The sequence below is a fragment of the Equus caballus genome, chromosome 8 (assembly GCF_041296265.1).
Source record: "Equus caballus isolate H_3958 breed thoroughbred chromosome 8, TB-T2T, whole genome shotgun sequence".
NCBI classification, from domain to species: Eukaryota; Metazoa; Chordata; class Mammalia; order Perissodactyla; family Equidae; genus Equus; species Equus caballus.
In genome coordinates, this window is record NC_091691.1 from 88749593 (window position 1) to 88773346 (window position 23754).

General features: G+C 44.2%; 1 protein-coding gene and 1 long non-coding RNA gene across 10 annotated transcripts in view; one reads left to right on the forward strand and one right to left on the reverse strand.

Moving 5' to 3' along the window:
• Positions 1 to 2060, reverse strand: part of LOC111774760 (uncharacterized) — a 7871-nt gene extending 5811 nt beyond the window's left edge. Inside the window, exon 1 of the long non-coding RNA XR_002810001.2 lies at positions 926 to 2060. This is a non-coding gene — a long non-coding RNA (uncharacterized lncRNA). The remainder of the gene's footprint in view (positions 1 to 925) is intronic.
• The window catches only part of SERPINB8 (serpin family B member 8), a 25341-nt gene extending 7709 nt beyond the window's left edge, over positions 1 to 17632 (forward strand). Inside the window, exons 1-10 of one of the 9 annotated variants that reach the window (XM_070275820.1) lie at positions 2184 to 2263; positions 3570 to 3630; positions 4796 to 4898; positions 8112 to 8289; positions 9603 to 9740; positions 10779 to 10864; positions 11582 to 11699; positions 13651 to 13793; positions 15413 to 15565; positions 17110 to 17632. In XM_070275820.1, the coding sequence (XP_070131921.1) occupies positions 10835 to 10864; positions 11582 to 11699; positions 13651 to 13793; positions 15413 to 15565; positions 17110 to 17514 (849 nt within the window). In that variant the 5' untranslated portion in view covers positions 2184 to 2263; positions 3570 to 3630; positions 4796 to 4898; ... (1 more) ...; positions 9603 to 9740; positions 10779 to 10834 and the 3' untranslated portion in view covers positions 17515 to 17632. The other 8 variants (XM_070275815.1, XM_070275818.1, XM_070275821.1 and 5 more) reach the window with 8 other exon arrangements.
• The last annotated feature ends 6122 nt before the right edge of the window (positions 17633 to 23754 follow it).

The window sequence follows — 23754 nt, forward strand, 5'->3', positions numbered from 1 at the left end:
TTACAGGGTCATTGGGGACCTTATCACAAGCAGTTTCATTCAGAGCATGTTGGGGTGGAAGTCACACTGCAGAGGGGTGAAGGGTAAATCGGAAGGTGAGAAAAAGACAACAGCCAATGTCTTTTTTTTTTTTTTTTTTTTGAGAAACTTGGCTATGAATGGAAGGATGAAGAAGCAGGACGGTAATTACAGGGTATTAAAAGTAAAGAAATTCAGTTTTTTGTTTTTGTTAATATGGGAGAGATTGAGTATATTTATGAGATACAAGAGAGGAGGAAATCAGTGAAACCATGTCCTAGAGAAGGAAGAGGTCTACTTCCTTCCCAGAAACAAAAGGGGTAGAGAAACGGCAGGTCCAGTGAAGGGGCCCAGTGGCCACCCCTCCATCATCGGGAGTAAAGAGGAAACCCTAAAGGTGCACGTGCTTCAGACAGACCTTCCTTTCTCTACTGTTGGCCTTCAGACCACAAGAACTAATCCCTGTATGGTCTTTACCCAACTTATGTTCAGTCAAGGACGTGTCAGGGCTGAGGTTCCTTTAAGACATTCCAGAGTAAGAACCCTCTGAAAATAGGGTCCAATATAAAGCTGAGGTGGCAAGGATACTCATCAACACTGTTCTGTGACGCTCTAAACCTGAGTGTCTGGGTCTGATTGCTAATTAGCCTTCCCGGTTCCCCTCTGGAAAGAGAACAGCACTGGCTTTGGAGTCAGGGACGCTTCCTTGGATTTGAACTCCAACTTGGCTCTCTGCTCCTCCATGCAGACACCTAGAACCAGGCGTCATAAAGCGTAGGTTTCAGAGTCGCATCCTCACATGTGTGCTTTCAGCAAGGTACTGAAAGGGACACATGCTATGAGATGGTATCACGTGATTAAATAAACAACCGCCACCACCTAGAACAGTAAATAGTAGAACACTTACCATGCTTTGTAATACGCAGTGCAGTGGCCATGAATATCTTCTGAAAACCCTGAGGCTTACTTAGCGAATGCCAAAGTACTTTAAAAAAGAGGTTCATTAATTATTTGCTTATTTTTTCTTTTTTAAAAGGCTAGTGTTCCAAACCTGATGACCTTTTCTGTGATGAGAAGTGGCTGTCAGTAGTTGAACACTTAAACACTTAGTGAGCACAAAAATGTGTATTTCTAACAAAAAGTTTTTCTTTCTTATTCCTTCAAATTTGTGTTTTATAGCGTTCATAATATTTTCGTATTTAGCATATTAGCATATATAGTCATACTGATACCAGGGATGCATGCTCAAAATTTTTTTGATGGGTGTCCTACCAAAGCCGTTTGGAAACCACTGGCGTTAGGAACCTTTAACCTCTGGTTTTACTTTTAGTTAATTTTCAGTTAAGTTCCAATTTTGAAACTGCTCTTGCATACACACACTAAACACGAATATTGCGCCTACTAATCCAGGAAAACAAATCAATCCTCTACTGGCGAAGTCTTCCACAAACGCCCTCAGAGGATGAAGCACTAGCCGCCCCCACCAAGCCATGAGCACCAGGGCGGGAGGATGCCGGGCGAGGTGCAGGCTCCTCCTGGGGTCCAGCCGGGGGATGCAGAGTCAGAGATTGCACAAGGCGGTGCAATCTCCCACTGCGCTGAGTCATCGCCGGAAGCCTTGCCCGAAATCAAAGCAGACGTGAAGGATCCACCAAGCTGGAATAGTAGCAGCAGCCGTCGCAGCAGCAGGAATCTCCCAGGTACTGGGGCCGGGGAGGCGCTGGTGTCCTCGGGTTCCCAAGGCGGGCGCGTCTTGCCAAGAGCTCGGGCGGAGCGCGGAGAGAGGAAGGGAAGGAGGAAGACAAGAGGCAGACACAGAGAGAGGAGAAGCAGGAGGAGACGACTAGGGAAATGATGGCGGGAGGTAACCGGGCGGGAGTGCTGCGGGGCTGGGGGCGCCCTGGCACCAGCCGCTCTAGACCCCAGCCCCACGCTGCTTGGGGTCTCAGGTGAGCCTCCGCCAGGGCCGGGGCGGCGAGTCCCGAGCACAGAAGCTCGGCGCGCAGACACGCCCTGGGTCAGAGGCGGCTCGTCCCGGGAGCAGGGTGGCGCCTGCCGCTTACTGACGCCACCGCGCTGGGATTTGCCAGCAGAGGGGGCGTGGCCGGTATTCCAGCCTGCGGTGTGGTTGCCGGAGTTGGACGGATGGAAACTTTTGGGAGGGTGAGTGGGAGGAGCCGCAGGGTGCAGCAGGATGACTAGGGCGCCAATGGTAGCCTTGTCAGCGATTTCTGTGGAGTCTTGGGCAAGTTCGCGGGACGCTGGGTCAACGCCACCTCCAGCACAAACGCCTATCCCCTCTGCGATGCAGCTTATGGGTTGTACCTTTCCTTTCTTTCCCCCTCCCTCTTTGCCTACTCTCCTCCTCCTTCCCCCCTCTCTTCCTCCCTCCCTTCCTTAGTTCCTCCTTTTTTTCCCTTTCTTCCATTCTTTGTCTTTATTTTCTTTATTTCACCTCTCTTATCTGTTCTTCTTCTTTGGCTGCTTTCCCTCAACTTAAAAAACATTCTTCCTAACCTGTCTTCCCCTCGTCCACAGTAGTTAATATAATCGATTCCTAACTTCCCAGATACTCCTCAGCGCTCTGTTCCTGTTTTCAGGCACCAACTGCCTCACGCATGCGCGCCACCTTCCTGTACGCCTCCAGCCTTCCCTGCTTCCCTGGGCCGCTCAGACACACCCCTCCAGATCTGCCAGGACGTCCCTGATTGTTGGGTCTCAGTCCCTTGTCTTCCTCTTACTACCTGCAAATATTGGAAATTCCCCAGAACTTTGTTAATGTCTTCTCTTATGCCTCCACTGTACGTTCCGAGTAACCTTATTCCATTCGCCTAGAATCTGCTGGAATCAGGATGCCAGTGGCTCCCACTCTCTTGCTTTAGGACTTTATCTACTTCTCCTAAGTAACCTACCTATATTTACAAACATTCCTTGGCTGTCCTTGTTACAGGTTCCGTGGGTATGGTATGTTCCACACATTACGTGGAATGTACCATCGTCCCCATTCCAAACTGGCTCCTCATATAAACTTCCTCCGGTTCACAGCCCGCCCTAAGCATAAATTAGCTAGGAGCCTGTTAAGAGATAAATTTAGGCATATAAAAAATGTTAGGAGTGTGAGCGAAAATTGATTTGAGTTGGGCAGCGGGCAATCTAGCAGAGACAAAGGAGCTCTGAGGAGCTGTACAAAATCAAAGACTTTTATAGGCAGGAGGGATAGGTAATAAGGAAGTAATATTGGCAAAACAGCTGGTTGGTTATTGCAAAGTTACTTGCCCTTAGAGGTTGGTAGGGGTCTGTCAGGCAGATTTCCTCACTAGTACTGGTCAGGCGATTCCTGATTGACTGGTTTAAGATTCCATTTCTGGGAGAGCCAAACTGATTAAGTCCTGGTTTGGTGACATAGGGCTTAAAGTAAGTGACTTCATTTGGGGCAAGTTGAATTGTTTTTAACAAGCCTCAGCATAATCCTTGACTCTTCCTGCTCCCTGGCCCTCATGTGATCAGTCACCCAGCCTGGCAAGGCCATCTTCCCCTCTCTCTCTATTCAGCAGTCGCTGGTGTACGCAGTGGTCTACCAGCAGCCTCCTCAGCCTTTTCCCATGCTAAATGGTGAGTCACAGTGCTTTTAAAAACTCCAATGCACTCATTTATTTAAGTGAGTACAATTTGTATAATTTAAATGAGTTTAAATGAGTACTCATTTGTATCATTTGTTTAAAAACGATGTGTGGCTTTCCAGACCATAGCTCAAATTCAAACTTCTAAACCTGGTTTAAAGCCCGTCCTGTCTCACCATGCCCGGTCTCTCACGGAAAATCACACAGACTGCTCCCTGAGCCACACAATCTGTGCCCTTCCTCGACATTCTTTGCACCTGTCAATCCCACAGCTGCAGCCTTAAAATCCCCCCCCTCCCTTTCGCCACCTTACAGAAGCTCCTGCCCAACCTGTTAGAACCAGCTCACCACTCCCCTTCTCCCGGGCTTCTAAAGAAAATTCATTCTGCTTTTCTGTGGGCTTGCTTAGCACTTTGTAAACTATTCTGTTGCAAAGCACAGGGCTGGCTGGAAACCATGCATTTATGTATGTGTATCTCTCCTAGGGCGGGAGCTCCCAGTCAGGAATAATGGCATTTATTGTCTATTTTCTTCTCCAAAACCATATAAGGAAAGTTCTAGATAAATGCTTTTTGAATAAATTCACTTTTGGATGTGTGGGTGGGGAAGGGAGTAGAGCAGGGAGTTCACAGGTGTTCAAGGCCCCCAGGAGAAGAATGATACCAGATACTTGGAAGCAGAAAGCTTGTTTTTGTGGCCAACTCTGCCATTCTTGATCTAAGACCTGAGGACAGTATTTAGTTGTCTTAACTTTGTTTATTCTCTTGTAAAAGGAAAACTAGCTTAATGCCAATTCATTTTATTGGCTGGAAATCAAATCTTTCCACATTGCTGTTTTTATGACAGAGTTGAATTGTGGCACTGACGCTAAAGATATTATTTTGTACGATACTGAAATTAATTCCTTTTTAGATTTATTGGGCAAGGTCCGTTTTGTTTAAAGTTCCAACCTTCTCAAAGGCTTTAATGTACAAATGAGATTAGGGCACCGAGAAGAACTGGAGGAAAGAGTCAGTCTGTTATCCTGTTTCAGCCCTTGCCTTTTCACTGGTGTGAGCTGGGACGCATCGTTAAGGTGCACTTGTGTGTAAGTGTGTGCCAGTGTGTGTCATTACTATGGGGCAGATACTGATGGGAAATACTGTGCTACTGACCAGCACCTGGATGTTGAAAAGGAATGGAGGTGAGGAAATGAGATGAAGGAAGAGGAAAGATGGAAGAATCCAGAAGTAGGCACTTGCAATTAAGAGCAGTTAAAAGGTAGAGTTGAAATTGATGTGATATTCCAGTTAATTCCTTTGCCTGTTCAGGCAGGATAACCACACACACACTCTCACACTCACTCACCTAAACTTACGCCTGCCCTTCCCTGAGTCCAAAGCTCTTATGCTCCAGTAGGATCAAATCCAAATTTAGTTGTGTCTGCCATCTCCAGTTTACCTCATTCTTTCCTTCTTTGGGTCTCTTTGGTGCCACCTTCTGGGAGGCCCCGCGCTATGCACTTGGAATATCCCTTCTGCCTCCTGGCTTTTTATTTTCTGAAATATCCTCAAGTGTAAGGTGAGGAAATGCAAGGCCGGAAGTCACCTGGAGGCAGGCTGCAGGCCGTCTGGACCCTGCTCTGCTCTGAGTCTTGCCCAATGCAGACAAAGCAGCCTCCAACAGCAGCCCTTGATTCAAGCCATGCAGCTGAAGACTTGGAGTAGCTTCACCACGTGAGGACAGTGAGGAACTTGAATGTCTTGTCCTCTAAGAAATGACCTGTTGAGTATAGAGTACTGCTTTGCAAACTATGCCACTCTTGTATTTTCTGGCCTGGTGTTTTAATACCTTTTTTCAAGCTTTAAAAAATTTGCTCTGGTTTGGGCTGTTATTCTGTATTTAGAGTATGGTCTTTACTATTTTTTTTTTACACCACACATTTTTTTCCTTCCTAAAGTGAAGACATCGACTCTTGAAAAAATATCTTAGGTGGAAGATTCAAAGGAACCCTTCAGCAGCAAGAGGCTCTGGTTGAAATAGTTGTCCCCCATCCCTCTGGCACCCACTCAGCTCCTCTTTCCTCTCCTGCACCTGAGACCCGGGAGACCCCCAAAACCTAATGAAATACAGTTTCAAGACTTCTGTAGGAGGCACTTCTAGTCCGCTGGGAAACTGGAAGAAAAAAGATCATATGATGCCCCATCTCTTTAAAAATGAACACAGGCACAGTGACCCTTATCTCTAGGTGGAGTTTCCAGTACTTTTGATTTTGCTTATTTGCTAATTTTCCAAACTGGAACATATTTTTCTTGTGCAACTTTAAAATTTTTGAGTTAAAAATATACATGCTAGTGAAAAAAAGAGTGGATAATATAAGAGAAAAACATAGCTTGTAGGGTCATGGGATTGTCGGTAATGGTTTGTCCTTTTATTTTCCAAAATGTCGTCAACTGTAACAGCAAAGAGACTCAGGGAAACCAAAAGGAGTTGATGAACTTTAATATTTTAGTAAATAGTAGCCCCAGTTTCTATAAGGTTTAATAGTGTAGGGGAGGAAGACAATTCCTCAGTCCTCTAGGTCCTTCTGGCTGGTCCAGGAATTAAATTGATATGAGACAGAATAACAGGAGAAAATAAAACAAAATTTAATAACATGTATCCATGGGAGGAACCCAGAAAAACTGAGTAACTCACCAGAATGGCCAACACCATCACCTTAAATACCATCTTTAGCTAAAGACAAAGGAGGATGTGGGGGGCAGTGGTTTGGGACTTCAAAGGGGAAGAAGGCAGTTCACATGGAGATGGAAAAGCAAGTGTTTGGTGGACAGAACTTTGATAAGAGTGGGCTTAGCAAGGACCCTCCCTGGCTACTATACCCAGAGTTATCTGTGGTGATGGCCTGTCCTGGGGATAGGCCTTTTATCTTAAATTCTTTTAGGCCATTGGGGGAAGGTCAAAGTTTCTTGCAGTCTCTTGTCCTTAACCTAAGAGACACATTTTGGGGTGGCCAATTCCGATCCCCACCATGGACATAAGCAATGCAGAACTTATAAGAACTTGCTAAAACTATAATAATTAATAAATTGTAATAATTTTTACAACTTGGAGCAAGGTGCCTGCTGAAGTTTCACTCCAGTCCTCCCACAGGGACTGGGAGGGTAGGGTGCATGGTCATTACAGTTTTAAAGGGATGATTCCCAGAGACTGAGAGAGACGGTCTGGTCCTTGGCTATCAAACAGGAAAGAGGCTTTTCAAAATATTTACATCTCAAAGGAGTAGAGAAAGAATTTGCAGTGACAGGTTGTCTAAAGTAAGTGCTCTAAGGCAGGGCAGATTAGGACGGCGGGGCAGGAAGAAGCTGGTCTAAAGTTTAGTCCAGCTGGAGGGAAGGCCAGGCGGGATCCAAAATCCGGGCCTCTGATTCAGTGTTTGCCTGAGGACTTGACATTTGGGCTTCATTTTTTTTTTCTTCTTTGAGGAAGATCAGCCCTGAGCTAACATCTGCTGCCAATTCTCCTCTGTTTTGCTGAGGAAGACTGGCCCTGAGCTAACATCCATGCCTATCTTCCTCTGCTTTATATGTGGGATGCCTACCACAGCATGGCTTGCCAAGCAGTGCCATGTCCGCACCCAGGATCCGAACCGGCAAACCCCAGGCCGCCGAAGCGGAACGTGTGTGCTTAACCACTGTGCCACCGCGCTGGCCTCATGGGCTTCATATTTTATATTTCTGCCCATGGGCTCCCTTTGCAGCTCCCAGGCCAGTTTAAGCAACTCTGGTGGAAAATGGTATATTTTTTTGGGAGTTCCCCTGACTGAAAATAAATTTTGTGTCTTCTAGAAGCCCATATTTTAGGTCAGATCATCCCAAAAAAACCCTCCAAATCTGTTGAAATTCATCCAACTGTTTTCAGGTGACATGGTAACAGAAATGCCATTTTTATTTATTTGGTGAAGAAGATTGGCCCTGAGGTAACATCTGTGCCCATCTATCTCTATTTTATATGTAGGATGCCACCACAGCATGGCTTGATGAGTGGTGTGTAGGTCTGCACTGGGGATCTGAACCTGTGAACCCCTGGCTGCCAAAGTAGAGCATGCACACTTAACTACTATGGCACTGCTGGGCCGGCCCCAGAAATATCACATTTATTTACAGAGAGTTATTTATGATTCACAGAACATTGTTTGTAAATTATACTAGAGACACCAGACTGAGGGAGAACTAGCAGCAGTAGGGGGTTTTGTGTAACATTGAAGAGTTCAGGCTCTGGAATCAAACTACGGGTTCTCCCATCTCAGGATCCTTAATTCAGTCACATCTGCAAAGTCTCTATGGCCACGAAGCTAAGGTGGTTACAGGCTTGGGGGACTTGACGTGGGTGTCTTTGGGGGTGCAGTTATTCTGCTGACCACACCCAGGAGCCCTGACAGGGGTGCTAATGACTAGGTGGTTGATGTGCTTCTATGTTGTGCTTTTGATACAGACTTTCCCTGATGGATGATCTCTGTGAAGCAAATGGCACTTTTGCCATCAACTTATTAAAAATGTTGGGTGAAAAGGACAACTCCCGAAATGTGTTCTTCTCTCCCCTGAGCATCTCTTCTGTCCTGGCCATGGTCTTCATGGGGGCCAAAGGAAACACCGCAGCCCAGATGTCTCAGGTACGCATGCCTCTCACAAAGGAAGACCAAGCACATGCTTCTTTCTGTGCTTCCAGAAAGCTGGGCTTTTCATACCTCACCCCAGCTGCTGAAGCCACTGTGGCTGGTAGGTCGGTGGGGGGCACTGTGGTGAAGGACGAAGGGCAGACATGGGCAGAAGGGTAAATTCTGTGAGACAGGGAGTCTCCCCTTAGTGTTTATGGGAGAAATCAAGTCACTACTTTATTTCCTCTAGATAAAACATCAATATGCGTCTTTGATAAGTAAGGTAAACTATAATTCTGTCCTACAAAAAGGCCAAGAATTTCAACTTTGTTATATTTCAAACTTTTGCTAATATTATATTTCAAATTGAAATGCAGCTGTGTAAATGAACTGTTTGTTAAATGGGCTATTTCTAGTGTACATTTATGCAGAAGTGGAAGAACGCAACACAAATGTGGACTTCTCTCTTCTGGAGTGAGTTAGAAGGAATATATAATCTGATTGATCTGAAGTGGGTTATGTGCAAACTTAGCTATAAAGGAATAGCGATAATACAAAGGGAAGAAGTCCTTAACCTCCTCGTGTCTTAGTTTCTTTGACTCTCTGGTGAAAGTGTCCCAGATGATTGCCATATGCATGTCATGTTCCCAGTAATGTCAGGGGTGCGGGGACCCTCTCCAGAAGCACGTCCATGGCTGCAGTTGAACCCCTTGAGGTTGTTTCTTCAGCTCACTGGGGGAGTGAGGCTCTGGACTGGGGTTATTGGGAGATACAGGAACAACCTTAATTCTCACTCTGACTTGACATTTAAATCACAGTCTGGTCTGGAGAACTGTAAATTGCTGGTGAAACATTTTCGTGTTTATCTCTGCTCATTCTTGTATTCCCTGGGGCAGTGAGATACATCCCAGTACCGATCTTCTCTGCTCTGTCTCCTCCTGAGTTCTCACACGCTGCCTTCCTGGCCTGGATAACCTGCCGGAGCACTGGTTTTCACCCGGGGGCCATTTTGCCTTCCCAGACATTTGGCAACTTCTGGACTGCTTTGGTTGTCCTAACTGAGAGGTGCTACTGACATCTAGTGGGCAGGGCCAGAAATGCTTCAAAATATCCCACAATACACAGGACAGCCCCCACAACAAAGTATCTGTCCCATAATGTTAGTAGTGCCAACCGAGGTCAAGAAACCCCACGCTAGACAGTTAAACCAAACTCCTTTTAAGATAGGCTCCTCTGAGATTTTCAGCACCGAGATTCATTCCGAGATGGCTCTTTGGGGGAGTAAAATGGCAATGTTAAAAGTTGGTGTCCTTGTTTTCTATTACCAGGCACTTTGTTTGAACAAAGGGGGAGATGTCCACCAGGGTTTCCAGTCACTTCTCAAAGAAGTTAACAAAGCCGGCACTCAGTGCGTGCTGAGAATGGCCAACAGACTCTTTGGAGAGAAGACGTGTGATTTCCTTCCAGTAAGTTGTACTCACACATTGGTGAAAAAGAAATTGAAAATAAAATAGAAACTACAGAAAAACAGAGATAAAGTATATCTCTACTGCCTTAAAAATATGCTTAGAATTCTACTTCTGTAATTATCATTTTGAATTCTATTGTGGTTTCTGAATTATGTCCTTTTTTTATTGTTTTTAATATATTCTTCTGGGATGTCAGTCTCAATATGTCCATCTTTCTGCACCCAGACCTGCTTCTCGCCCTTGATCCCCGCCCTGCAGTGTTCATCCACATGGTCCTGCGTGTGTACACAGCTCCTCTCCAGTCTCCCCTCTGGTTGTGGCTGTTCCTGCAGAGCCAGCATCTCAAAGTCTCCTAAATTTGTCCCCTCTTCTGAATCACTGCCATGTCACCTGGGTCCAGACTCTTATTGTGTCTTCTACACTGTCCTTTTGTTTCCTAACTGATCTCTGCAAGTCCAGCCTGGTCCTTCCACACCGCTGACAGAATAGTCTTTCTAAAATTAAAATCTGCTCATAAAACTGAGGTTTTAAATCTGAGCAGTTCCTATTTACTGCAGCATAAAATTCCAAAGTTCTCTAGTCCAGTAAAAGCCTGCCATAATTCAATAAGTGAGGTCCAAAAAATGATGCCACGTCATTTGCAGTGAGATTAATAAAATGATCAAGGCAAGCCAGGCCAACTTATTGGCTGGCAGTTCTAAGGATTATAGACTTATAATTATAAGAATCAAATTTGTAACTTGATTATAAGACTCAAATATACCCTCTCATGGCTACTGTTGGGCGCTACCCCATGGAGGTTGCCTGTCTGGGCTTAAATATCATTGGAGATGATTCTGGATCCTTCAGTTGGCTAAGTCTTCTAGGATAAGCACCAGTGATTCCAGGCATCTCCTGGCTAATTGATGTTCATTTTTGAATATCAGCCTAATCTTTGGTTATTGTAATTGAGAAATACTGGGGACACAGGGGGAACCCTCCTCCTTTCTTGGTTGCTTGGCTCCTCCTTCTCTCTACATCTTCTTTCTTCTGTAGAAACTAAAATATTTGAGAACAGGAGATGGGCGGAGGATGGGAGCCAATTGCCAGGCATGGTAGATCTGAAACCAAGTTTTCGTGAGGTGAGTTATCTTTGGGTTGTAATGTATTGCATATAAGGCCCTTCCTGGTGTGACCCCAACTTACACTTCAAGGCTCACCCCCTACCACTGTATTTTCCCTAATCCACTACACAAACACACACACACATACAGTGGTTTAGGCCTGTCACATTCCACTCCTGGAGGACCTGTAAGATTTCTTAATAATCCAGTTCCACTGTGAAGCCTCCAATCATTCCACAAATATGTTTCAGACACTGTGTTTGGTGCTGATGATACAAAAATGAGTAAACAAGAGTTAGACTGTCTAGTGGGGGAGACAGAAAATCAGACAGAAAGTCAAGATGGAGTTTAAGTGTTTGACGGGGATGTTCATGGCTGTTTTGTGCTTGGCTGCCACCATCCATGTTTTCCAAACATCTTAAGACTATCCGTGTATATACATTGTTGAGACTGTCTGTGTACCTATGTGGTTGAGACTGTCTGTGTTTATATGTTGTCTCTCTCAGCAGACTGGGAGCCATCTGAGGGCCAATGTCACTTCTTCACCCTGTTTCCAGCACCTAGCACAGTGCCAGGCATAGCGTCTACATGTTTTTGTAATTGTGTGAATGAGTCTTAAAGTGCAGGATGACCCGTGCGAGTGTTTTTACTAGAAACATGTTAAGAAAAAAAAAATTTTCACACTTGGAGGAACCTTCGCCAAGTAGGGCTAAACTTGGTATTTTGCGTCTATAGGCCTTTAAGGAATCCTGCCAGAAGTTCTACCAGGCAGAGCTGGAGGAGCTATCCTTTGCTGAAGACACCGAAGAATGCAGGAAGCACATAAATGACTGGGTGACAAAAAAGACAGAAGGTGAGAGATTGTCATTTCAGAAGACTATTAGTTATGGAGGAAAGAGAGCTGAGACTGGCAGGGGTGTGACCTCTCTGGTGTTGCCACAGTGACCCCATAACCAGTGACCTGTTTGTGTTTGGTGGGTTTTCAGGCCAGCAGTGTGATTCTGTTATTTTTCTTGGGCTTATGAAGTGGTGATTTCTGAAAAATACTTAAACCTAGTGTAAGGAGCTGAGACCCTGTCCCCTCTGGACTGTGCTGGAAAATCCCTGAAAAATGCTTCCTCTTTGGGACCCTGTTTAACTTCTATCTGGGAAGCTCCTTGCCATTCTCTGAGGGCAGAATGACACTCAATTCAGGTTACAGCTGAGACAGGGCAACATTTCTTGTCGTCTCCCTGTGGTGATGTGAACTGCTCTCATTTCATCCGCAGCCCTCTCTTTCCCTCTTAACTTGGCAGTGGATAAGTTTGCTTTCAGAGCGTGACCTTTTTGAATTTGCTCCAGATTCTTTAGGTGGAGCTAATGTGGAGCCTGTGGGGTCTTCTGTCTAGTCTACATTCTGTCTCATCAGAAATATTTCTGCCAGTTCTTGGCTAGAGCACAGAGGAAAGGGGCATGCTCTTAAGCACTCTAAATACCTAACATAATTTTGAGACTTCCAAAAGTGGGGAAGTCGAATCACTTATTTCTTCATGTGCCTACCCAGCACTCCTTACGTCATTGGTTCAATCTTTATGGCAGACCCAGTGTGTGTCAGGCAGCAGTGGCCACAGTTATACTGAAAGCCAATAGAATAATGACCATTGGAAGGAAAGAGCCTTTCACGTTTTCATATATCATATGTGCAGTGGTCTCTCACTCTCTGTTGGATCTGGGAAAACCAGAAGCTTCTCTACACCTCACCCTCCCTACACCACTCGCTTCCCCTTCATGGCTGCTCACGCTCTTCCCTCCATCACACTGACCACCCACATGTTTTCCTAAGATGTTAGAGCTGGAGGGGATTTGGGATCTCCCTGTCCCCTCTCTCGTTGGACAACTCAATTTGGCCCTCTTATTGCATCCCTCTGATTCCTTCACCCCATTCACTCCGTTCAGGAAGCCCCTCTCTCTCACTTACAGGTCTGTATTCACCTCACTCTTTGAAAGTCTCTTCTCACCTAAATGAGATTTGAAGGTTGACACAGAACAATGATTCTCAACCAGAATCAACCTCCAGGTGACATTCGGCAATGGCCAAAGACAGTTTTCGTTGTCACAATTGGGGTAAACATCCTACAATGCACAGGACAGTCTCCACAACAAAGAATTATCCAGCCTGGAATGCCAATAGTAGTGTGGTTGAGAAATTACGGTGCCAAAGTTGAGAAGCTTACAGTTAGAATCAAGACTCTTGGGTTATTTTCTTAGCTCAGTCACTTGCCACCTATGTGACCTTGGCAAAAAAGTTAGGCAAAAGCTTGGAACATGAATTTCCACATCTGTAAATTGAGGGCAAAATGGTAGTTGACCTGCCTACTTCAAGATTGTTATTTAAGGGGCCGGCACTGGTGGAGTGGTTAAGTTTGCACGCTCTGCTTTGGTGGCCCTGGGTTCGCCGGTTCGTATCCCCAGCACAGACCTATACACACTTATCAAGCCATGCTGTGGCAGGCATCTGACATATAAAGTAGAGGAAGTTGGGCACAGATGTTAGCTCAGGGCCAATCTTCCTTAGTAAAAAGAGGAGGATTAGCGACGGATGTTAGCTCAGTGTTAATCTTCCTCAAAAAAAAAAAAAAGATTGTTATTTAAGAACAAACAATACACTGTGTGTGTGTGCACAGCACTATACACCCTCCCCCAATTCATCAAGGTTTCCAGACTGGCTCTCAACCAAGTCTCGGCTTTATATGTCGAGAGGATTTTTGTAGAAGGATGTTTATTCTCCGCCAAATAGCAATAAACTTCTCTCATGTTCTTTACAGGTAAGATTTCAGAGATACTGGGTGCCGGGACAGTCAGCCCCCTGACTAAGCTGGTCCTTGTGAATGGTGTGTATTTCAAAGGAAGGTGGAATGAGCAATTTGACAGAAAGCACACCAGGGGAATGCGCTTTAAAGTCAACCAGGTAGGGAAATATTTTCCCCTACTTTCTTAAAGTAATACACTGGGAGAGATTGTGAATGAATGGAAAAAAATAATTTGGTTCACACTATATTGATTCTTAATCTAGTTCTGGATGAATTTCGTGCTCGCTATATATCTTATTGGAGAGAGAAAAGAGATCTTTCGTTAGAGAGGGGAAGAGAAAAACTAAAACCATTTTACATTGGTTAAAGTATTCTTGGTCAAATAAATCTTCTCTCTCTGCTTATATGGTTTGGATTGAAGAAAGTTTCTTCTAAGCCTTGGAATTATGTTTATGTTGTACTGTCACTGTCTGTATTTACACAAACGCCTTGTTGCCATGTCAGTGACAGCTACACCTATTTATTGGCTTAGCATTCATGGCTATACAAGTCCAAACACAAGAAAAAATGTGTTAGCAGATGTTCAGGATAACTTTGTTTTTATTTATTCTTGGGTCTTTTTTAAAAATAAAAATTGTGTATATTTAAAGTGTACAAGATGACGATTTGATATGCATACAGTGAAATGACTGCAGTCAAGCTAATTAACATATCTTTTCCTCACAGTTACCATATTTTTCTGTGTGATGACAGCAACTGAAATCTACTTTCTTGGCAAATTTCCAGTATTCATACAGCATTACTAACTGTAGTCATCATGCTGTACATTAGACCTCTGGACTAATAAGCCTAAGTTTAAAACACCTTTCTGGGGCCAGCCCGGTGGCACAGCGGTTAAGTTCGCACTTTCCGCTTCTCAGCGGCCCGGGGTTTGCCAGTTTGGATCCTGGGTGCGGACATGGCACCGCTTGGCACACCATGCGGTGGTAGGTGTCCCACATATAAAATAGAAGAAGATGGGCATGGATGTTAGCTCAGGGCCAGGCTTCCTCAGCAAAAAGAAGAGGACTGGCAGTAGTTGGCTCAGGGCTAATCTTCCTCAGGGGAAAAAAAACCCCACTTTTCTCCATTCACTTTCAAATATGATAATAGCTGGGGTCAATAGCTATTGGCGTGGAACTTGACCCCATCAACTTGATAACAGCGTATTACACAAAGATATAAAAGTCTAGAATATATCTGATGCAAGCTTTAAAAATGCTAGACCCTACACATCTTGTCAAGGTCCCCCCTCCAAGAAAACCAAAGCCATAAAGCCGAATATATAATTGAGCAACTTTTCAGAATAGAAATGTCACTCCCTATGGCCCGTCCATCTTTTCTAACCAGATCCTTCACTCAAAGGCCTGAATATTAGTTTAATTCTCTTCCTATCTTGGAGAAATAACTTTTCAATGTAAAGTCCCTGAGAGTCCTCTCTTCACGTTCTCAAAAGAGAAAAAACACTTCTTCCAAAAGTAACATAATGTGTTTTATGTCTCTGAATATTCATCAATTTATTCTGTCTCACCTGGTGATACTTGACCTAGTGGGTCAATAGCATGCTGTACTCAACACTAATAGGTAATAATGAAGATTTTACATTTATCAACATAACCGCACAGAAATCATAATTCTCTTACATGTACCCAGGGGTTCTGCAAATTAGACGTATCTTATTTTTAGTAAACTGTGCTCATTTTTCAGTAATCTGATTTTAGTTTCATATTTTAATTAGGAGAAAAAGACAGTGCAGATGATGTTTAAGCAAGCTAAATTTAAAATGGGGTATGTAGACGAAGTGCACACCCAGGTGCTGGAGCTGCCCTACGAAGGGGAGGAGCTGAGCATGGTCATTCTGCTGCCTGATGACGACACCGAGCTCCCTGTGGTAAGCTTTGGCAGTGAGTTTGAGTGTCTGTGGACCCAGCCTGAACTCCAGGTCCAGCCACCGCATAGCATTTGAGGAATTTCCAATTTAGAGTTATGACAAGGAGTGCTGGATGAACCCATTGCAGGTCTTTTGGTGAATATGTTTATGTATTTTGTTGCATATTTATTGAGGAATGAGGACAAATTTTAATGAAGCAAAGAAGAGAGAGTTCCCAAAATATAAGAACATTATTCTTTATTCTGAAAGGGGGGGCTAGTGATTGAACAAAACTACTGGAAAAGGGTGGGGATTGAACTGGGCAGTGTTTCTGAAATGTTAATGTGCATATGAATCTCCTGGGGATCTTGTTAAAATGCAGATTTGATTCAGGGGGGTATGGCCTGAAATTTTGCATTTCTAACAAGATTCCAGGTGATGCGGATGCTGCTGGTCATGGGCTACACTTCCAGTAGCAGGAGTCTAACATATAGGTGAGGAATTTATCTTAGACAGGAGGAGAGGCACATCTTTCCATGACAGAAAAGGAACGGAGTTCAGGATGAGGGAAGGTAAATTTGTGAGGTGGGAGATAGAGGGCCAATAATATGCTTGTTACCTGGCTCTCCGGGCCGTGCGGGAAGCCTTCATTTATAACTTTGCTGATTCCTGTGGTGTAAATACTCCCACCATGACTGTGTTTAGGCTACCAAGGATTTAACAATTGACTCTCACCAGAGATGCAAGCCACTGTCAGCACACCGGTGCACAGGATGTTGAGGGTAGGGCCTACCTGGTTTCCCTGGTTTCTCTATGGCATCAGGAAGCTGGTGGCATAAGTCAAGGATGAGATCTGTCATGGTTACTTAAGAAGAAAATTAAGAAAGTCTAGGAATAGAGCTGACATCCAAACAGCTGTCACTGGAGAGGAGCACTCACCTGGGCTCCAGGTGGTAATGGGAAGTGGGAGACGCAAGGGCAAGCCCCCTCTTCCTCCTTTATTTCTTCCTTGTGGATAAACAGAATGAGTGATGGGTCTTGGAGGTTTCAAACCTAACTCCAGGACAGCCAGAATCCACAGTCCTATTGAATTCCCCATTCCTGCTCTCCCGTCCCCAGAAGCCATGTCTCCCTTCCTGTTCAGGTGATCCCTGATTTCCCCCTCTTTCATTCATCAGAGTTCTGAGCCATGCTGTTTGTCTGTCTTTTGTCAATCTCTTCAACTCAGAGTAATGTGTACTGCATGAATATAATCAATTGGTTATGAGAATTTTCTAAATGAAAAAACATTTGAAATGAATTTGGTACAGATAGTTAAAAAAAAACAAACTCTATCCCTGTCTCAAGTGTTTTCTCGCTGTTTTACTCTTGTTTCCATAAAACAGGGAAAAAGATGAAAATTTGAGGGAAAATCTTGGTGTGTTTACGAGAGGAACTCTCTCTGTAGATTGTCTTGGAGCACTCACCAGGACTCACCATCTAGGTCGTGGGAGAGGGGTAACGAGTTGGGTGGGCACCAGGCTATTGTCACCTAGATTTTAAGATTTGACTCTTCCTTATTTCAGGTGGAAAAAGCACTTACATATGAGAAGTTCAGAGCCTGGACAAATCCAGAAAAGATGGCTAAGGATAAAGTTCAAGTTTTCCTTCCTCGATTAAAGTTGGAGGAGAGTTATGACTTAGAGTCTTTTCTTCGAAGTTTAGGAATGACTGATGCTTTTGAGGAAGCCAAAGCAGACTTTTCTGGAATGTCAACCAAGAAGAACATGCCTGTGTCTAAGGTCACACACAAGTGCTTTGTAGAGGTCAATGAGGAGGGCACAGAGGCAGCCGCGGCCACTGCTGTGATCAGGAACAGCCGGTGCAGCAGAAGTGAACCAACATTTTGTGCAGACCACCCTTTCCTTTTCTTCATCAGGCATCTCAAAACCAATAGCATTTTGTTCTGTGGCAGGTTCTCTTCTCCATAAAGAGGTGCAACTGCTGTACATAGGCTCCCTTTCCTTCTGCCCACCTGGCCTTAATTCAAATTCCGTGTGAGTAAATTGGGCAATAGTTTGAGCGCCAAAATAAAGTGTGTGCACCTGGGATGGTTGTGAATGTCTTGACTGAATATTCTACAGCCGTTGAGAATAACAGGGTTTCTGATGCGTGAAGTTCGGGGAGCTCCTGCCTCTCGTGGACTCTGCTCTCATCTGCTGATCATAGCATGGCCAGCTCCCTTCACAGTTGGTGCCCATTGTTTGTGGGAATCTTTAGGAGCAAATCAAGGATTCACAAACCACCCTCTAAATGCTCTTCCACCCTACATGGACAATTATTTCTTCCTTTAATCTTTGATAGAATTCATCAGTGAAGCCATCTGAGACTGGAATTTTCACTGTGGGAAGGTTTTAAACTAATTTCTTTAATAGATATAGGACTATTCAAGTTATCTGTTTCTCCTGGAGTGAGCTTTGGTACCTTGTGTCTTTCAAAGAGCTTGTGCATTTTGTAGAGTTGTCAAATTTAGTGGCATAGAGTTGTTTATAATATTTCCTTATTTTTCTTTAATATCTATAATATCTGTAGTGATGTGTCTCTTATTCCTGATATTGGTAATTTGTGTCTTCTGTTTTTTCTGATCAGTCTTGCTAGAGATTCATCAATTTTATTGATTTTTCTCAAAGAATTAGCTTTTGGGTTCATTGATTTTATCCTTTGTTTTTCTGTATTCTCCATCATTGATTTTTGCTCTGAACTTTATTATTTCCTTTCTTCTGATTACTTTGCACTTAATTTTTCTACCTTTTTTTCTTTAGTTTTTGAAGGTGGAAACTGAAGTCATTAATTTGAAACTTTTCTTGTTTTCTAATATAGGTGTCTAGTGCTATAAATTTTCCCCCAAGGACTGATTTAGTAGCATTCACAAATTTTAATGTTTTCTTTCATTTTTTGTTCAGTTTGAAATACATTGCAATTTCCCTTTTGATTTCTTCTTTGACCTATAGGTTATTTAGAAGAGTATCATTTAGTTTCCAATTTTGGAAATTTCCAAAGATCTTTCTATTATTGACTTCTAATGTAATTCTGTACTCTGAGAACATATTTTGAACAACTTGAATGCTTTTAAAGCATTGAGATTTAATTTAACAAATTGATGTTTGTTTTATTATCCAAATATGATCTGTTTTGGTAAATGTTCCGTGGGTTGAAAAGAATGTGTATTCTGTTGTTTTGGGGTATAGTGTTACAGAAATGTCACTTCAGTGAAGTCAGTTGATAGTGGTGTTTGGGTCTTCTATATTATTACTGATATGAATACTGGTTCTATCAATTGTTGAGAGAGGAGTGTTGAAATCTCTCACTATAATTGTTGAGGAGTCTGGATCCAGGCCAGAGTCCTAAGGGTGACCTTTTAGGCCTGACCATAGGCAATTACAAAAGCTTTGCCTGGCAGGCCCCACAGGGGGAAGCTGCCCTCCCCACACAGATCTGGTGCACAGCCAGTGCACTGCAGTCTCTGGAGGGAGTTGCAGTTGGGGACTCGGGGCACTGCCGGCCTGTGCATGTCTGCATTCCTAGCCCAGACACTTCCATTCAGAGGCCTCGAAGACACTTTCTCGACTCTGACTCTGACTCAGTATTTTCCACTCCTTGCTCTTCCCCTCTCCCTCCCATGGACCCAGGGTCCATAAAATGGACGGAGCCTTTTGTTTTGGGGGACCTGAGCAGTGAGACAAATCCCCTACCTCTGCTTGTCCTCTGACCCTTGCCTGATGCTGTTCCATGGAGGAAAAAATAGCACCATTTCCTGTGTAGCCTCTTGCTTATCCTATGAGGTAAGTGAATAAGGGCTTGACTCTTAGGTTCAGTTTGGCTAGTTGTTGTAATTGACCACCTTGACGTCTGAAAGCTCTCTCTCTCTCTTTTTCCCTCTCTCTCTTCCTCTCTAACAAACTGATGAAGCGAGCAAGGTGGCTAATTAAGACAACACAAAATAAAAGCAAAAGGTGTCCACAGGACACTCCAAGGTGCTAGTGGGTCATTTACAAGAGTCTGAGGGCCCCACAGGGCATGTGGCCGACCATGCCATCTGTCTGGGGAAGCTGGTGGACCCCATGGAGCACAATTGGTGTGTGCTAGAGGAATGTTTACACAAACTTTTTGTTTCTGAGGGGGACCACTGATCTCTCTCTTTTTAACACTTGACTCCCCAGCTAAGCTCACCCCGTGTCTCAAATTAGAAATCCGACAGAGTGTAGGAAAGCCAGGGGAGAGTGTCTTCCAGTGATGGGGCCAAAAGTTATCGTAGACTCTGCTACCTGAGTTGCACTCAATCACTCTTGTTAGCTCTAAGCAGTTCCTTGGCAACAATGAATGACCTGTGACACTGAGTTATTGAGATTCCTTGACATTCATGCTTTCAATAAAAAATAGTATAGAGCCCTTCAAGATCGCTTTGCCCAGTGACCTTAAGAGACCTTAGAGACATGGCTAGTTGACCTCCACAATGAAGGTAGTAATCTTGTTGAACCTAGTGAAGGAGAATAGTGCCTTGTGGGGCACCCTCCTTCCAACTGCCTTGACAGTGGCCGTTTTGCCTAAGGAGGAGGAGGAAGGGGTGGATGAAAGGGCACGGACACCTGAGATCCTCTCCTTCCTCCGCTGGGTACTATTTGGTCTCCAACAGATTTGAGAGGTTTGGCCCACCCATGATGAGTTTCCTACCACTGAAAACCGCATCTGAACTACCCTCACAGAGGCTACGCAGCCTTGGAGGCACCGTGGTGGTTCCCTGGGTGTACAATGAGAGGTTGAGAAAAGCAGATGATGAGGCTTTAAGCAGACTCAGATTTCTAGGTTTGTTCATGCTGCTTTTGCTAGTTATGGAGCCCAAATAAACCCCGTAAGTTCAGTTCAATCTGTCCACAACACAATCTAGGGATCTTAACTGACAAATTCCCAGGCATGGAAAAAGCAGCTACTGCCAAGAAAGCATTGATGGCAGAAAAAGCAATGTAAAGATGGTAATTGGGTGCCCTCTTCTGGATCATCCAGGCAATGGCATTCCCAAAGAGATCTGGGGTCTGATTATTCAATAATGGGGGTCTCAAAGGAGGAGACTGAGGTGCTCTCTCTCAAGGAACTCCTGGCCACTAGGGTCTGAACAACGACAGCCCCTCTGATCACGTCTGGAGATGAGTCACAGAGCCCTGCCAGCCTTTACCCAAACCTCTTGACTTTCAAAATAAAGGAGACTAGGGGTTAGTTGAGGTCCCTCTCCCCAGAGGGGAAAATATGTCAAGGTCATAGTTCAATGGGAAAGTGGGGAGAATTGTACTTCTTGGGCCTTTTGGATATCAGTGCACAGGTGAGTGTGATCTCCACAATTCCTGGCACCAGGAGGAGTGAAAAATAGATAGTGCTGTCTCATCTGGGGTCTGAGATCACCATAACCTGCTCCGGCTCTGGGAGAGTACCTTCAGGCCCCTACAAATGTCCACTGTTATGGTCCCCATGACTGAATGTACTGTTGGTATAAGCACGTTGTCTATACACTCCCCCGCCAGTGTTCAGCCCCAAGCCCTGACAGGAATTGCTGCAGTTAGGGCCACCTTAGGGGGGCATGTGGAAGACTAGGAACCTGCCCGATTACTGGTGCCTGGGCCATTGTCTCCTCCAAAGAACATCAGCTGCCTGGGAGAGAAAGGGAAATAACTGCCCTCGTGGCTGAGCTCTAAGGAGCCCAAGTTCCCCTGGGTCTATTTCTCCATCCAATAGCCCCATGTGACCTGTGTGCAAGGCCTGCGGTGCCTGGAGACTCATCATTTATTTTAGGTGGCTCACTGCCATAGTGTTGCCCTTGGCACTGGTGGTACATGAAATTTTGACTCTTAGAGAAGCTACCGGAGGGAACCTGGGCTGCAGCAATTGACATCGCAAATGGCTTTTTCCAGCATCCCTCTCCACTGTGATGATCAGGATCAGTTTGTCTTCGTGTGGTATGGATTTCACACACCTCTAATGTCCTTCTATAAGGCTATCTGAATTCTTTGGGTATCTACTATCAATGGGTAGTTCACAATCTGGAAAAAGTCCTGTGCCTGGAGGAAGCACTAGCCTTGCACTACATTGATGACGTCTTCCTGGAGGGCCTAGACAAGGGCACTGCCTATCAACGACTGGATGCCATGATGGCTTACAAGCAGTGAGATGGCTACACCCTTAACACAGGCCAGGTACTCAAGTGAAATTCCTGGTGGCAATCTGGGGAAGGGGTATGACATCTCATTCTAGAGGAGATGATTGTCAAGATTTGGTCCCTCTTTGCCCCAACAAACAAAAAGGAAACCCAGTGATGGTGGGCCTATTCAGCTACTGTTGCTCTCACCTTCCCCATGAGAGGATCTTGATGACACTCATCTACTGGGTTACTAGAAAACGTTCCTACCTTTGAATGGGGCCCAGTCAACAGAATGTTCTGGAAGCCCTTCAATAGGATACCAGAGCACCCTTCCTTTGGGCCCCATCAATCCACATTTGCCATTTGACTTAAAGTTCTCAGCAACCTCTCAGTTTGCTGAATAGAACCTGTGGCAGAAGGATACCACCAGTCAGAAGCACCTATTGGGCTCTTGGATCCATAAGCTCCCGGAATCAGCCAAAAGGTATACACTCTTTGAGAGAAAATTATTGGCCTGTTATTAAGCCTTGGTAGACACTCATGAGCACTCGACCCATGACCGTGAAAGTTTTATGACCCCAAATCCCAGCCATGTCGTGACTGAGCATAGACCTCAAATCTCTGGGCATGGGGTGGCTCAGGAGTTCTCTCTAGTGAAGTGGAAATGTTACATACAGCAGCAGGTGAAACCTGGCTAGGATGGAGTCTCAAAACTATATAAAAAGATCTTAAAAGTGCCCCTCTGCCTCCCAGGCATATCACCCGAAGAGTTACTATGAAAAGTGATTAGGATAATGGCACCCACCTCCTAGAGCTGTTGAGAGGATTTAATGAGTACAAAAGATTAGAACAATACCTGGTATAGTAGTACACGGCATATAATTGGTAACCATCATTATTAGACAAGAGTCAACTGCATTTTTATGCATCTAGAAAGCAAGAGTTAGAAAATGTAATTAATTTTTTACTAAAGATACAATGTTCTTAGGAATAATAATTAACAAAAGATAAGCAAGACTGTTGTGTTGAAAATTTTAAAATGCTACTCAAAGTCATTAAAGATGACCAAAATAAATGGTAATACTTCATATCATGAATAGAAAGACCTTGAGTTGAAAAGTTGCCAGTTCTCTCCCACTTGTCCTGTAGATGTAATATAATTCTAATCCAAATGGTGGCAATGTTTTCTGTGGAACTTGACAAGTATATTTAAAAATTTATATGAATAAGCAAAGGGCCAAAAATATGCAAAACACTCCTAACGAAAAAGATCAAGCTGCAGTACTCGGCTCCAGCAGATACTGAAGCTTATTATAATGCTCCAGTAAGATAGTACGGTGTTTACACAGGGATAGATAAACAGATTAATAGCACAGAATAAAGATGCCAGAAGCAGACTCATTCATATATGAAAATGTCAAATGACACAGAACTGATATTAGAGGTCAGAGGAAAATGACAACCTGTTCCGGTGTCCTGGGACAACTTCTTCATACAAAAGAAGAAAACAATTAATTACTGGGAGATTAAATACTTAAATGTGAAAAGCAAATTTTATATGTTTTACAATAAAATGTAGCAGAATATGTTTTGACTTGGGAAAGGGAAGCTTGGAAGACCACTCAAGTATCTGTTTTCCACCCAACCTGTTTTGGCCTTAATTAAGCAGTGATATATCTTAGTTCATGGCCTCCTTCTGCCAGTTTAAGACAGAAAAAACAATTAATTTAAAACAGCATTGACCAGGTTGTTTCAAAGCATTTGGATCAACAAAACTGTCACAAACAAAGCTCACTACTGTGTTGATTTCTATTGCTGCCTTCACAGATTACCACAATCTCTGGCTTGAGTAATGCAGGTTAGTCGTCTCGCGGTCCCTTAGGTCAGTAGGCTTGGCTTGTCTGCACCAGTCTTACAAGGTCGAAGTCAAAGGTGGGCAGGGCTGCCTCTTTTCTGGAGGTTTTGGGGGAGACTGCATTTATAGAGACATTCAGGTAATTGGCAGCACTGAGCTCCATGTGGTTGTAGGAATGAGGTCTCTGTT